The 13,699-nt window shown below is 43.0% G+C and overlaps 1 protein-coding gene across 2 annotated transcripts in view; it reads left to right on the top strand.

Moving 5' to 3' along the window:
* MCTP2 (multiple C2 and transmembrane domain containing 2) overlaps nucleotides 1-13,699 on the top strand; it is a 337,462-nt gene that overhangs the window by 178,745 nt on the left and 145,018 nt on the right. The window contains exon 8 of one of the 2 annotated variants that reach the window (XM_073618403.1): nucleotides 1,707-1,742. In XM_073618403.1, the coding sequence (XP_073474504.1) occupies nucleotides 1,707-1,742 (36 nt within the window). Of the gene's footprint in view, nucleotides 1-1,703; nucleotides 1,743-13,699 lie in introns of both variants that reach the window. The other variant, XM_073618402.1, reaches the window with a different exon arrangement.

The following is a 13,699-nucleotide window of genomic DNA, read 5'->3' as shown; positions in this document are numbered from 1 at the left end:
CCCTTTTTTCAAGGGACCAAAAGTAATTGGACAATTGACTCAAAAGCTGTTTCATGGCCAGAGGTGGACTACTCCTTTTTTATTTCTTCATCAATTAAGCAGGTAAAAGGTATGGAGTTGATTCTAAGTGTGGTATTTGCATTTGAAATCTATTGCTGTGAACCTACATCATGCGTTCAAAGGAGCTGTCCATGCAAGTGAAACAGTCCATTGTAAGGCTTCAAAAATGGAACAAATCCATCAGAGAGATAGCAGCAATATTAGGAGTGGCCAAATCAACAGTTTGGTGCATTCTGAGCAAAGAATAATGCACTGGTGAGCTCAGCAACATAAAGTCCTGGACGTCCACGTTGATTGCAGGATCCTCTCTATGGTAAAGAAAAACCCATTCACAACATTCAGACAAGTGAAGGACATTCTCCAGGAGGTGGGCGTATCATTGTCAAAGTCTACAATCAAGAGAAGACTTCACAAGAGCAAATAAAGAGGGTTCACCACAAGGTGCAAACCATTCATAAGCCTGAAGAATAGAAAAGCCAGATTAGACTTTGCCAAAAAAAGTCTAAAAAAGCCAGACCTGTTCTTTGGACGAATGAAACTAAGATTAATCTGTACCAGAATAATGGTAAGAAAAAAGTGTGGAGAAGGCTTGGAACAGCTCATGATCCAAAGCACACAATGTCATCTGTAGAACATGGTGGAGGCAGTGTGATGGCATGGGCATGCATGGCTTCCAGTGGCACTGGGTCATTGGTGTTTATTGTTGATGTGACAGAAGCAGCCGGATGAATTCTGCAATGTTTGGAGAATTACTGTCTGCCCAGATTCAGCCAAATGCAACAAAGTTGATTGGACGGCGCTTCACAGTACAGATGGACAATGATCCAAAACACACTGCAAAAGCAACCCAGGAGCTTTTGAAGGAAAAGGAGTGTAATATCCTGCAGTCAATCATCTGATCTCAACCCAATTGAGTATGCATTTCACTTGCTGAATGCAAAATGACCCACAAACAAAAAACAACTGAAGACAGCTACAGATAGAGCCTGGCAAAGCATCAGAAAGGAGGAAACACAGTCTTTGGTAATGTCCATGGGTTGCAGACTTCAGGCACTCATTGTCAGTAAAGGATTTGCAAAAAATATTAAAAATGAACATTTTATTTATGATTATATTCATTTGTCTAATTACATTTGAGCCCCCGAAAATGGGGGGACTGTGTATAAAAATGATTGCGGTTCCTAAAATTTTGTACTTGATATTTATGTTCAGCCCCTTGAATTAAAGCTGAAAGTCTGCACTTCAAATTCATTTGGATTGTTTCATTTTCAATTTATTCTGGTGGCATACAGAGCCAAAAGTATGAAAATCATGCCTGTGTCCAAATATATATGGACCTAACTATGTGTGTGTGTGTGTGTGTGTGTGTGTGTATGTATGTATGTATGTGTGTGTATGTGTATATATATATATATATATATATATATATATATATATATATATATATATATATATATAAACAAAAAAGACCCTTCTTTGATCAAGTCCATACCAAATTGTCTTTTGCTGTGCAGGTTAAATATTGTGTTGCCATTTCTTGTTACGTATGTTGAAGATCATGTTTTTTTTGGCTGGATCTTGACGGTCCACTGAGGTTTTTATTTTATTATTTTTTTAACTTTCAATGTGTCATTCTCTTGCAGCAGAGATGGTCGTCACGAAGAAAACTGGGTGCTTCCAAGGTAAATTGCACATATTGCTGGTGTATAATCGTAAGCTTGTGTTGTTAAAGTGGTAGCTAAATCCCCTTTGTGGTTTTTACCTGTTGTGTGTGTGTATATGTGTGTGTGTATATGTATGTGTGTATATATATATATATATATATATATATATATATATATATATATATATATATATATATATATATATATATATATTTTTATATATATATATATATAATCTCTAAAATGCCTCTCTGCCAAAAATGTACAATATTTTTGTGGCTTAGTGTACAACCTCATCTTTTTGGCTGTGTCAAGTTTAAGTGGGATTCTAGCTTACAATGCCAGTGGATAGGAATAGCCAGCTGCGATATCTACCCCTACCCTTGTATGTCAGCATGAATATCCACCCTTACCCTAGATATTTATTATCCAGGATGGGTTTCCCTACCCTAGAGGTGTCAGTAGGGATATCAATTCCTACTCCAGAGGTGTCTTAGAAGGAATATCCACTCCTACCCTGAAGGTGGTTTGGTAAAAATATCCATCCCTACACTAGAGGTCTCAGCGGGGATATCCATCCTTACCCTAGAGATGTCATAGCAGGGATATCCACCCCTACACTAGAAGTGTCTCAGCAGGGATATCAACTCCAACTCTAGAGGTATCTTAGCAAGAATATCTACTCCTAGCCTGTATGTGTTTTGGTAGGAATATCCAACCCTACACAAGAAGTGTCTCAATAGGGAAATCCACCCCTCCTAGAGTTGTCTCAGCAGGGAGATCTACTCCTTCTAGAGGTGTCTCAGCAGGGAGATCCACCCCTTCTCTAGTGGTGTCTCAGCAGGGAGATCCACCCCTTCTCTAGTGGTGTCTCAGCAGGGAGATCTACCCTTTCTCTCTAGTGGTGTAGACTGGTAGCCACTTCTGCTTGGATCTCCTAGGTGATCCGAGTGGAAGTTCACCTTGCCCAGCCCCTCCGCACAACCTTCTGTGACACATCACAGGTCCCAGGAGGCTGCAGGACCATTAATATTGTATTTGTACTGTCTACCCTCAAGTTGTAAAGCGCTACGTAAACTGTTGGCGCTATAGAAATCCTGTATAATAATAATAATAATTACCTTGCTTCACAGCTACAACAGCTGGGAGGCTGGGGATTAACGGATACGTCCGATCCGATCCGCAGGCTCCTCCATGTCACAGCCAATCCAACTCCAACTCTAGAGGTATCTTAGCAAGAATATCTACTCCTAGCCTGTATGTGTTTTGGTAGGAATATCCACCCCTACACAAGAAGTGTTTCAATAGGGAAATCCACCCCTCCTCTAGAGGTGTCTCACCAGGTATATCCATCCCTACACTAGAAGTGTCTCACCAGGGAAATCCACCCCTCCTAGAGGTGTCTCAGCAGGGAGATTCACCCCTTCTCTAAGGTTGTCTTAGCAAGGAGATCCACCCCTTCTCTAGTGGTGTCTTAGCAGGGAGATCCACCCCTTCTCTAGTGGTGTCTTAGCAGGGAGATCCACCCCTTCTCTAGTGGTGTCTTAGCAGGGAGATCCACCCCTTCTCTAGTGGTGTCTCAGCAGGGAGATCTACCCTTTCTCTCTAGTGTAGTAGGCTGGTAGCCGCTTCCACTTCTGCTTGGATCTCCTAGGTGATCCGAGTGGAAGTTCACCTTGCCCAGCCCCTCCGCGCAACCTTCTGTGACACATCACAGGTCCCAGGAGGCTGCAGGACCATTCACAGGGCACGGCTCATGGATGCACAGTGGGACACACTGGCCGTGAAGCCACAAAGAGTCAGAGCCGACTTCCCGCAGTTAACGCTCCAGCCCTGGGGACCCAAAGACCGGTGAAGAACTGGCCCGGGTGAGGACAGCGCTGGATCCATGGACAGGTGAGTGTCTGTTTATTAAAAGTCAGCAGCTACAGTATTTTGTTGCTGCTGACTTTTATTTTTTTGGAATCTGGCTGAAGCTCCTCATTAATATTGGTGGTAGCATGTTATCCTCCATAGATCTGCAGACCACAAACTGTCTATATACTGTATATAATGGTAAAAAATGATGGTCTACAACATTTAAAAATCAAATGGCTGCTAAACTATAAATGTACATACATGGATACTTTAGGTGAAAGAGCAGGGAGTTGCAGTCATATACATTTATGCAAATTTACCCAATGAATTGAAAATATTATACATATTTGTCTTTGGTAACTACCCTGTTAAGTGTTAGCTGTTGCTTTGTGCCAAAGGATGGTTAAGTTTGTGAACACACAGGCAATTTTTTTTGTTCTATTTTTTTAATACTGATCATTGCCCATGATAGCCCCATGAGTTATAACAGGCAATTGCTACGCATGCACTTGTATGTAATAATGATTGATTACCCACATTTGGAACATTTGTGCTACTTTTAGTGACTAAACGCTTTTATATGCCACACTCCATTGCTACAGTAAATATCACCTGGATACGACCAGCCTTACAGTGATAGTTTGTCTTCTCCATAAGGGTTGATTTACTAAAGGCAAATAGACTCCTCACATTACAACGTAAGCTGCACGTTGCAGGGGAATTATCCCCAGAGCTAGCAGATGTGCTGGCTGTGTTTTCTTTCTTTCTTTTTTTTTTTTTATGCACATGATTGGATATGTTTTGCAAAGTGAAATTTCTACACATTCACTAAGCTCTGGGAAAAATTTCCCTTGCATCGGGCAATTTCCCTTGCAAAGTGAGCAGCCTATTTGCCTTTAGTAAATCAACTCCCTAGAGCAGTGATGGTGAACCTTGGCACTCCAGATGTTTTGGAACAACATTTCCCATGATGCTCAACTGCAGAGTGCATGAGCATCATGGGAAATGTAGTTCCAAAACATCTGGAGTGCCAAGGTTTGCCATCACTGCCCTAGAGTCTCTGAACAGAAAGCAATGTGGGAGAAATACCTGCCTGTTGTACCCCATGTTTAGTTGTTTTCGTTTTGACTTTACAATGAATCCTCTGACATGAAAAATGAACAAAGCATATCCCTCTATAGCAATGATGATGTTTTGGAACTGCATTTCCCATGGTGCTCATGCACTCTGCAGCGTAGTTGAGCATCATGGGAAATGTAGTTCCAAAACATCTGGAGTGCCAAAGTTTGCCATCACTGCTCTATAGTGTGTACTTGCCTTTAACCAAACCAACCAGTGTGGTTTCTGTCTTCTCTCTCATTCCTCTGCTCTGTGCACGAGCCACTTCTATACCGATTCCAGGCAATCCTGGGAAGTGGCCCTAGTTGCCCCTCCAGCACGCAGCAGGTGATTGCCAGCCTCAGCTGTGCATGTTTCCCTATGAGACGGTGTAGAGGTGGGTGTGTGCCTTTCTTCGAACGCGGCTCCCTGCTCTATGCTATGCAGTTTGTGACATCGGTTTTCCACCTCCTGCCTTCTGGAGCTGAGAAATGCTGTCTAAATTCTGTACTTTGAATGACTGTAGAGGAGAGAGGGCTGCAGATAAACAGGTACAACTTATGTATGCAGATTTGTTTAATCTCTGTGTATCACCTGAGGCCAGTCACTTCACTGGATATATGTATGGGTTTACGAACCACTTTAATTGCTGAACGTTATAAAATATGGCACCACAATTAAGCAATTTGCAGAAAAAATGTTCAGAAGAAATAGGCCTCTGGCAGAGGCTCAGATTATTCCTAAATATAAGTAACATAAATAAAATCTGAAATGTTTTTGAAGAGTTAAGGCTTACCGGAAATGTTTCAGTGTAGCAGTGATAATGGTATTCAGTAGCAACCCACTAGAGAAGTGTGACCCTTTGAGTAATAGTCTGTCTGGGTTTAGGAAATCAGACAGTGTTTGTGCAATCTGCTCTCTGGAGTCCAAATTAGCTTACAGTCTGCCTTTCCATACCATTGCTTGTCTTCCTTTTTTTTTTGACTACAGAAAGTTGTTAATAACCTAGATAAAAGTGCATCGTGCTGGCAGGTCAATCCGTTCCCAAGGCTCTGGCTAACATCTCAGAATCCTGCTAATAACATGCAAGCAATGCTGGAGTTTGATGACTTATTAACTAATGAATAAAGGTTGTTTTGCTGCTTCCAGGTATAAACGTAGGCCTGAAATGTTGAGTTGGGAAATATTCACCATATGGCACTTGGGTCAGTACCAAAAGCCGCACAGACACGGGGGCAGCGCCAATACTGAAAACAGTCACTTTGTAACTTTTTTATTTTTTTTTTTCCTTCTCATCTGACCACTGCTAGACACTTGTGGGTAAGTCACAAGCAGAACAGAGGTGAATGGGTATTGCAGATATGCAGAGGGAAGTCAAAAGGGCTTTTGAAGCTTGGGTAACCACCAGTCATCATCATTTTTCTCCAAAGTTTTCCATTGTTGGAATGTACAGTCTTATGGTAGTGCTACGCGAAAACCATTTAGAACAATTATACCTCTAATGTAAGCTTACATTAAAGTAGAACTAAAGGCAAAACTGTTTTCCATTTTGGAAAGGGATGTTTTCTTTTTTGTCATCGGTGTTCCATTGGGGAGGCTGTCCCATAACAAAACCGGAAGTAAAAGGACATCCCTTCAATTAAAATTCTTTATTCAGGACAACATTCATTCAGCTCACTTAAATGTGGTATGGGATGCAGCCAAGGCATTTATGAGAGGGCAATTTATTACCACAATTAATCAGATCAAAACTCATACAAAAGCATGGGAGATTGAGGTTTGCAAGACACTAAGGCCTCATTCTCACGAGGTGGATCTGCTTCCACGGAGTCCACCTCTGCCGGCTCAGCGGGAGAGCTCTCCGTTGCTCTCCGCTGAGCCGGCGGATGACAGGTCCCTCTCTGCTCACTGAGCGGGGAGGAGATGGTCAAGCGCCGCTGGTTTCTATGGAGAGATTGGACGAAAACGGACAGATCTGAACGTAGAGGCATCCGTCTGCTTTTAGCGGATCGGACCGGGTCGGATGTCAGCGGACATGTCGCCGCTGACATCCGTCGCTCCATAGACTAGCATGGAGCGCCCGTTCATATCCGCCGTCAAAACTGACAGGCGGACCTGAATGGTCCGACCGTGTGAAAGAGGCCTTAAAGACTTTGAGGATAAACATATAGCTAATCCTACGGAGGACACAAAAAGAGTTTGGTTAGGAGCACAATTTATGTCCAGACAACTGGCATTGCAGTTGGCTGAAAACAAATGTTTTTTCCTGCAACAGACACATTTTGAAGAGGGGGGTCTACTGGGCACATGCTAGCTATTCTAGCGCATGCAAAGAGCTCCACCTCTACAGTTTCGGCCATACGTGATGTGCAGGGTGTCACTCAAACGCAGACTGCCACAGTAATACAAATCTTTGGAACATTTTATATGGATATCTACTCATCTAAAGTGCAACCTACAGAAAGGGAAATAGAGAGCTTTTTAGAAAAGAGTACATTACTTCATTTGTCGGCCTCAGACATGGCCTTACTTAACCGGTTCCCGACCGACTCCTGTACATTTACGTCGGCAGAATGGCACGGCTGCGCAAAGTAATGTACCCGTACGTTACTTTGAATTTGCCGCCGTGTGCGCGCGCCTGCCGCGAGCTCCGTGAGTCGGGTCGCAGGTCCCGTGGACTCGATCGCCGCGGGGATACCCACGATCGCCTCACAGAGAGGACGAACGGGGAGATGCTGATGTAAACATTATCTCCCCGTTCTGCCTAGTGACAGTGTCACTGGATCTCTTCTCCCTGTCATCGGAGCAGAGATCTGTGATGTCACATACACAGCCCATCCCCCCCTACAGTTAGTAATCACTCCCTAGTACTGATTTAACCCCTCCCCGCACCCTAGTGGTTAACCCCTTCACTGCCAGTGTCATTTATACAGGAATCAATGCATTTTTATAGCACTGATTTCTGTATAAATGACAGTGGTCCCAAAAATGTGTCAAAAATGTCCGACATGTCCGCCATAACGTCGCAGTCACAATAAAAATCGCTGATCGCCGCCATTACTAGTAAAAAAAAAATTATTAATAAAAATGCCATAAAACATTCCCCTATTTTGTAAACGCTATAACTTTTGCGCAAACAAATCAGTAAACGCTTATTGCAATTTTTTTTTTTACCAAAAATATGTAGAAGAATACGTATCGGCCTAAACTGAGTAAAATAAATGTTTTTTTTATATTTTTTGGGGGATATTTATTATAGCAAAATGTAAAAAATAATGCGATTTTTTTTTTTTTTTTCAAAATTGTCGCTATTGTTTTGTTTATAGCACAAAAAATAAAAATCGCAGAGATGATCAAACACCACCAAAAGAAAGCTCTATTTGTGGGTGAAAAAAGGACGTCAATTTTGTTTTGGAGCCACGTCGCACGACCACGCAATTGTCAGTTAAAGCGACGCAGTGCCGAATCGCATAAAAAGTGCTCTGGTCAGGAAGGGGTAAATCCTTCCGGGGCTGAAGTGGTTAATGCCCCACTAACGGAGGAAGAATTCGCTACGGCAATAGCACAAACTCATAATAACAAATACCCGGGGGCTGATGGCCTTCCGTCCGAGGTCTACAAAAGATATGCGGGCACATTATTACCCACATTACTGAAGGTGTACAATGAGGCGCTGAAGGAGGGGACACTGCCCAATTCTATGAATGAGGCTATCATTGTTCTACTATTGAAACCAGGCAAGGATGCTACATTACCAGACTCCTACAGGCCCATTTCTCTCCTCACGACTGATGTCAAACTGTTGGCCAGGGTGTTGGCCACAAGATTGGCACAAGTGATACACAAGCTTATACACAGAGACCCGTCAGGGTTCATACCCACTAGATCCACGGCTCAAAATATCAGGAGACTCTTTCTAAACTTACAGATCCCTACCAGCAATACAGGAAATAGCGCAATCTTCTCACTGAACGCAGCTAAGGCCTTCAACAGTGTCAAGTGGCCTTACCTGTGGAAAGTGCTGGACCATTTAGGCCCTTGTACCAACTTTATTAGCTGGATTAAACTGTCGTATGCCCAACCCTCGGCCCGGATTAGGGTAAATGGGGAACTATCGGAACCCTTTCCATTGTTCCAGGGCACCAGACAGGGGTGCCCATTGTTACCCCTGCTGTTTGCCCTGGCCCTGGAACCTCTTGCGTCACGAATAAGGGGTGACAGAGACATAGTGGGATTTCAGCGTGCAGTGGGTACTGATGTAGTGTCGTTATATGCTGGCGACACGTTGCTCTATCTAGGTGACACACAGAACTCACTGAGTGCTGTGATGACTCTCATCAGGGCCTTCAGTGCACTGTCTGGCTTTTCCATTAATTGGAACAAGTCGGTGCTAATGCCAATAGACCCCATTACAACCCCCTTGCCAGAGTGCGCGACAATGGTACAGGTAGTGTCCTCCTTTCGTTATTTAGGTATCCAAATATCTCTGGATGTTTCTCAATACTTATCCCTTAATTTATTTCCCCTGCTTGCTAAATTTTGGGATAAAGCTAATGCCTGGTGCCTTTATCCGTAGTAGGGAGAATTAATCTTATAAAAATTGTGTGGGCACCCCAATTACTGTACATTTTTAATAACTCCCCGGTCTGGATTCCTCAGCGCTGGTTCGATAGGATTGACTCCCAGTTTAGGGAACTAATATGGCGTAAAAAAACAGCAAGAATTAGCTTATCGATGTTGCAATACAATAAAGATGAAGGGGGACTAGCGGCACCTCACTCTAGAGCCTATTACCTCGCTTCACAGCTACAACAGCTGGGAGGCTGGGGATTAACGGATACGTCAGATCCGATCCGCAGGCTCCTCCATGTCACGGCCGACGATGACACGATGGCTTTGACATGCCTGGAGGCGGACTATCCACATTTAGATCCTGGGTCTCCAACTATACTCCTTTTAAAAACACTATGGTCCTATATTAAAAGGCTGCTGGAGATACGGGGCTATCTGTCCCATACTCCCTTGTGGCAAAACATGAACTATAAAGAGCTGTACAAATTAGAGGCTTTGGAAACTGGCAAAGTGTGGGCATAAAATACATTACACAATTATACAATGGGACCACCCTTAAATCATTCATGGAGATATAATCAGAATTTAATATACCACGCACTCATTTCTACAAGTATTTGCAGCTGCGTCACGCACTACAGATGCAGTCAAGACAAACAGAGCTTAGATTGATAGACCACCCACTGATACAAGGGATCATAGTGGAAAGTGAAAAGAAAGGTATGATCTCTAGATGTTACAACATGCTTCTCAACACAATCCAAGACCCAGCCAGTCTGCCTTGTAGGCGCAAATGGGAGGAGGATGTGGGAGCCATGGATGAGGAGACGTGGAATCTTTGCCTTGCCCCTGCCCCGCCCCCCTGGTCTCAGTATCCGCCTTTCAAAAACTGTCTCATCTTTATTTGTTACATCGGGCATACAGAATGCCGGCACGCCTCCACAAATGGGGAGTACGTGACACACCCCTATGTCCAAAATGTCAGAGGGACAATGGTGACCTTTTGTACATGCTCTGGAAGTGCCCCAAACTCTTCCGTTATTGGAAGGAAGTCCTTGACACAATTTCTCTGGTCTACACTTTCACCATTCCACGAAACCCTATGATATGCCTACTGGGTGCCCTGGACGATGAGATGTTATCCCCCTCAGCACATACGGTGATTCTTTGCCTGTTATATACTGCTCGCAAACTAATTGCACAACTTTGGATAACTTCCAGGCTTCCCACTAGGCGCCAATGGGTTGAGCAGGTCAATAGAAAGTTAATCCGAGAGAAACTGACATACCAGCACAGAAATGCACCACGCAAACTATATACAATGCGGCAGGCCTGGCTGGAGGTAACTGGGTTAGCGCCGCATCAATTAGTTAAAGATAGACTTTTACAGGGCTAACAACTAGAAAAAACTGCTTTAAATGGTTGGAAGGAATACTTGCACAATTATGAAGTGTGATAACATTCATAACTTTGGTGGGTCACGAGTCTTCTGTGGATGTTGGGCAACCTGTACCCTTCCTTCATCAAGAATCCAATGACAGCATATTTCTTCTACATGGTATCTATTTACAATATATAAACCCATTAGAAGTACAAAGATATAAATACAGTGCAGCGCTACGATAACAACCAGCGGACTAAAATGATATAAACATGACCTATATCCATAAAAAGTCCCCTATTTTGAAGCGAAGAAATGTAGAATTGATATGAAAGATTATCCTCTGCGGTGATAAGGGTGCTTCATACAGGTTCAGAAGTGCTACTTAATCCGTGCTACCACCACCTGCTAGCCAAACTGCTCACCTTAGATTATGGACCCGTGAGCTAACAGACGGGTCATACAGGAATTCACCACAAGTTGTGGCTATAGATGGAATCTTGGGTAGGAAGACGGGCACACCCCTTGAGAAACTGCACTCGGTAGCTTTATCACGGATGAAAATGTAAAGCTACTGAGTGCAGTTTATATCATTTTAGTCCGCTGGTTGCTATCGTAGCACTGCACTGTATTTGTATCTTCATAAGTTTACATACCCTGGCAGAATTTATGATTTCTTGGCCATTTTTCAGAGAATATGAATGATAACACAAAAACTTTTCCTTCACTCAAGCTTTAGTGTTTGGCTGAAGCCATTTATTATAAATCAACTGTTTACTCTTTTTAAATCGTAATCGCAACAGAAACTACCCAAATGACCCTGATCAAAAGTTTACATACCCCAGTTCTTAATACCGTGTATTGCCCCCTTTAACATCAATGACAGCTTGAAGTCCTTTGTGGTATTTGTAGATAAGGCTCTTTATCTTCTCAGTTGGTAAATCTGTCCATTCCTCTTGGCAAAAAGCCTCCAGTTCCTGTAAATTCTTGGGCTGTCTTGCATGAACTGCACGTTTTGAGATCTCCCCAGATCTCCCCAGATCTTCCCAAAGTGGCTCAATGATATTGAGGTCAAGAGACTGAGATGGCCACTCCAGAACCTTCACTTTATTCTGCTGTAGCCAATGACAGGTCGACTTGGCCTTGTGTTTTGGATCATTGTCATGTTGGAATGTCCAAGTACGTCTCATTCGCAGCTTCCTGGATGATGAATGCAAATGTTCCTCCAGTATTTTTCGATAACATACTGCATTCATCTTGCCATCAATTTTGAAAAAAATGTCCTGTGCCTTTGTAGCTCACACATCCCTAAAACGTCAGTGATCCACCTCCGTGTTTCAGAGTAGGAATGGTGTACCTTTCATCATAGGCCTTGTTGACTCCAAATGTAGGGTTATGGTTGTGGCCAAAAAGCTAAATATTGGTCTCATCACTTCAAATGACTTTGTGCCTGAAGGTTTGAGGCTTGTCTCTGTGCTGTTTGGCATATTTTAAGAGGGATACTTTGTAGCATTTACGTAGTAATGGCTTTCTTCTGACGATTCAACCATGCAGCCCATCTTTCTTCAACTGCCTCCTTATTGTGCATCTTGAAACACCACATGTTTTCAGAGAGTCCTGTATTTCACCTGAAGTTATTTGTGGGTTTTTTCTTTGCATCCCGAACAATTTTCCTGGCAGTTGTGGCTGAAATTTTAGTTGGTCTACCTGACCGTGGTTTGGTTTCAACAGAACCCCTTATTTTCCACTTCTTGATTAGAGTTTGAACATTGCTTTTTTTTTTTTTTTTTTCCCCACCACATCAGAGAATAGTGTCTGGAAACGTATTCAGCTTGACGTTCATTTACAGACCTCTTAAATTCACATCATAGTGGCGAAATTTTCTTATCCCCACTCCCCCCCCCCCTCCCTACCCCTCAACATATTTCCTGAGCCTTGAGCTGAAATTACACAGGATCATAAATTAGAAATTAATTTACTGCCAATTGATATGTACCTATAGAGTCTCGGTGCGGGTACCATATAACCAGTCCAAAGCCAATAATAACAGAGGCTAAGGAACTTCCCGCGTCCGCTCCTCTAGCCATTTTCAATATTATCCAGATTGATATATGTATATATACTTAGCTCCATCACTCTTTCCCCTTACCCTCTCATCCCCCCCTCCCAACATCCCACTCCCCTCTACAGAGTACTCAGGGTTAGACTTACAACACCTTTAGTTAACAAACACAGCTTCTATTAACTATTATTTGTCAGATATAGACGAGCACCCAACAGGTTATGTACTGATAGACCCAATCCCTGGCTGCCTAGGGCTTTCATTGTTAAATCCCACGCTGTTATATTCCTCACTTCCTATTAAGAGCCTCCTACCTTCTCCAGCCATGGTCTCCACATTTTTATCAAATTCCTTAAGATTGCCTCTCTTAATATACTCTGTTCTTTCCCTACAAATGGTTTCCTTTAATATAACCATCCAATCTCTCACTGTGGGGGGTTCCTTTGATTGCCATCTTAATGCGATACTTTTCCTTGCTTGGAATAGACCTCTCAGAATTGCCAGTGTGGTACTCTACCTCTCCCCCTGTATCCGTCTATACCCCAAGATGCATACTTTAGCCTCTTTCTCCAATACGATGCCAAATATATCTCTCAAACTATCAATCACCCCCTCCCAGTAGCGAAACAACTTGGGACATCTCCACATCATGTGAATGAGTTCCCCCATCCCCATCCCATCCCGCATCTAGGACATCTATCATCAGATCTTCTTCCAAACTTAGAGACGTTTAGGTGTATAATAAGCTCTGTTTAACAACAAGTGTGATATCTTCTGTGGGGGGGGGAGACTGATATCAACGATCCCATCTCTAAGATTCTCTTCCACTGAGCCTGTGTTATAACCCCCACATCCTCTTCCCACCTGGCTTTTACATCGTTGAGTAAGAATTCACTGTTGGCTTCTTCACTCAGTTGATTGTATATCTTGGATATTAACCCCTTAGTCGGGGCTACCTGCAATATACTATGGAGTAGGGGCATTTCATTCCATACTAAACTATAG

Source organism: Aquarana catesbeiana, linkage group LG03 (assembly GCF_042186555.1).
Source record: "Aquarana catesbeiana isolate 2022-GZ linkage group LG03, ASM4218655v1, whole genome shotgun sequence".
NCBI classification, from domain to species: Eukaryota; Metazoa; Chordata; class Amphibia; order Anura; family Ranidae; genus Aquarana; species Aquarana catesbeiana.
The sequence above is the reverse complement of the archived record's forward strand: the minus strand, read 5'-3'. Positions and strand labels throughout refer to the sequence as shown.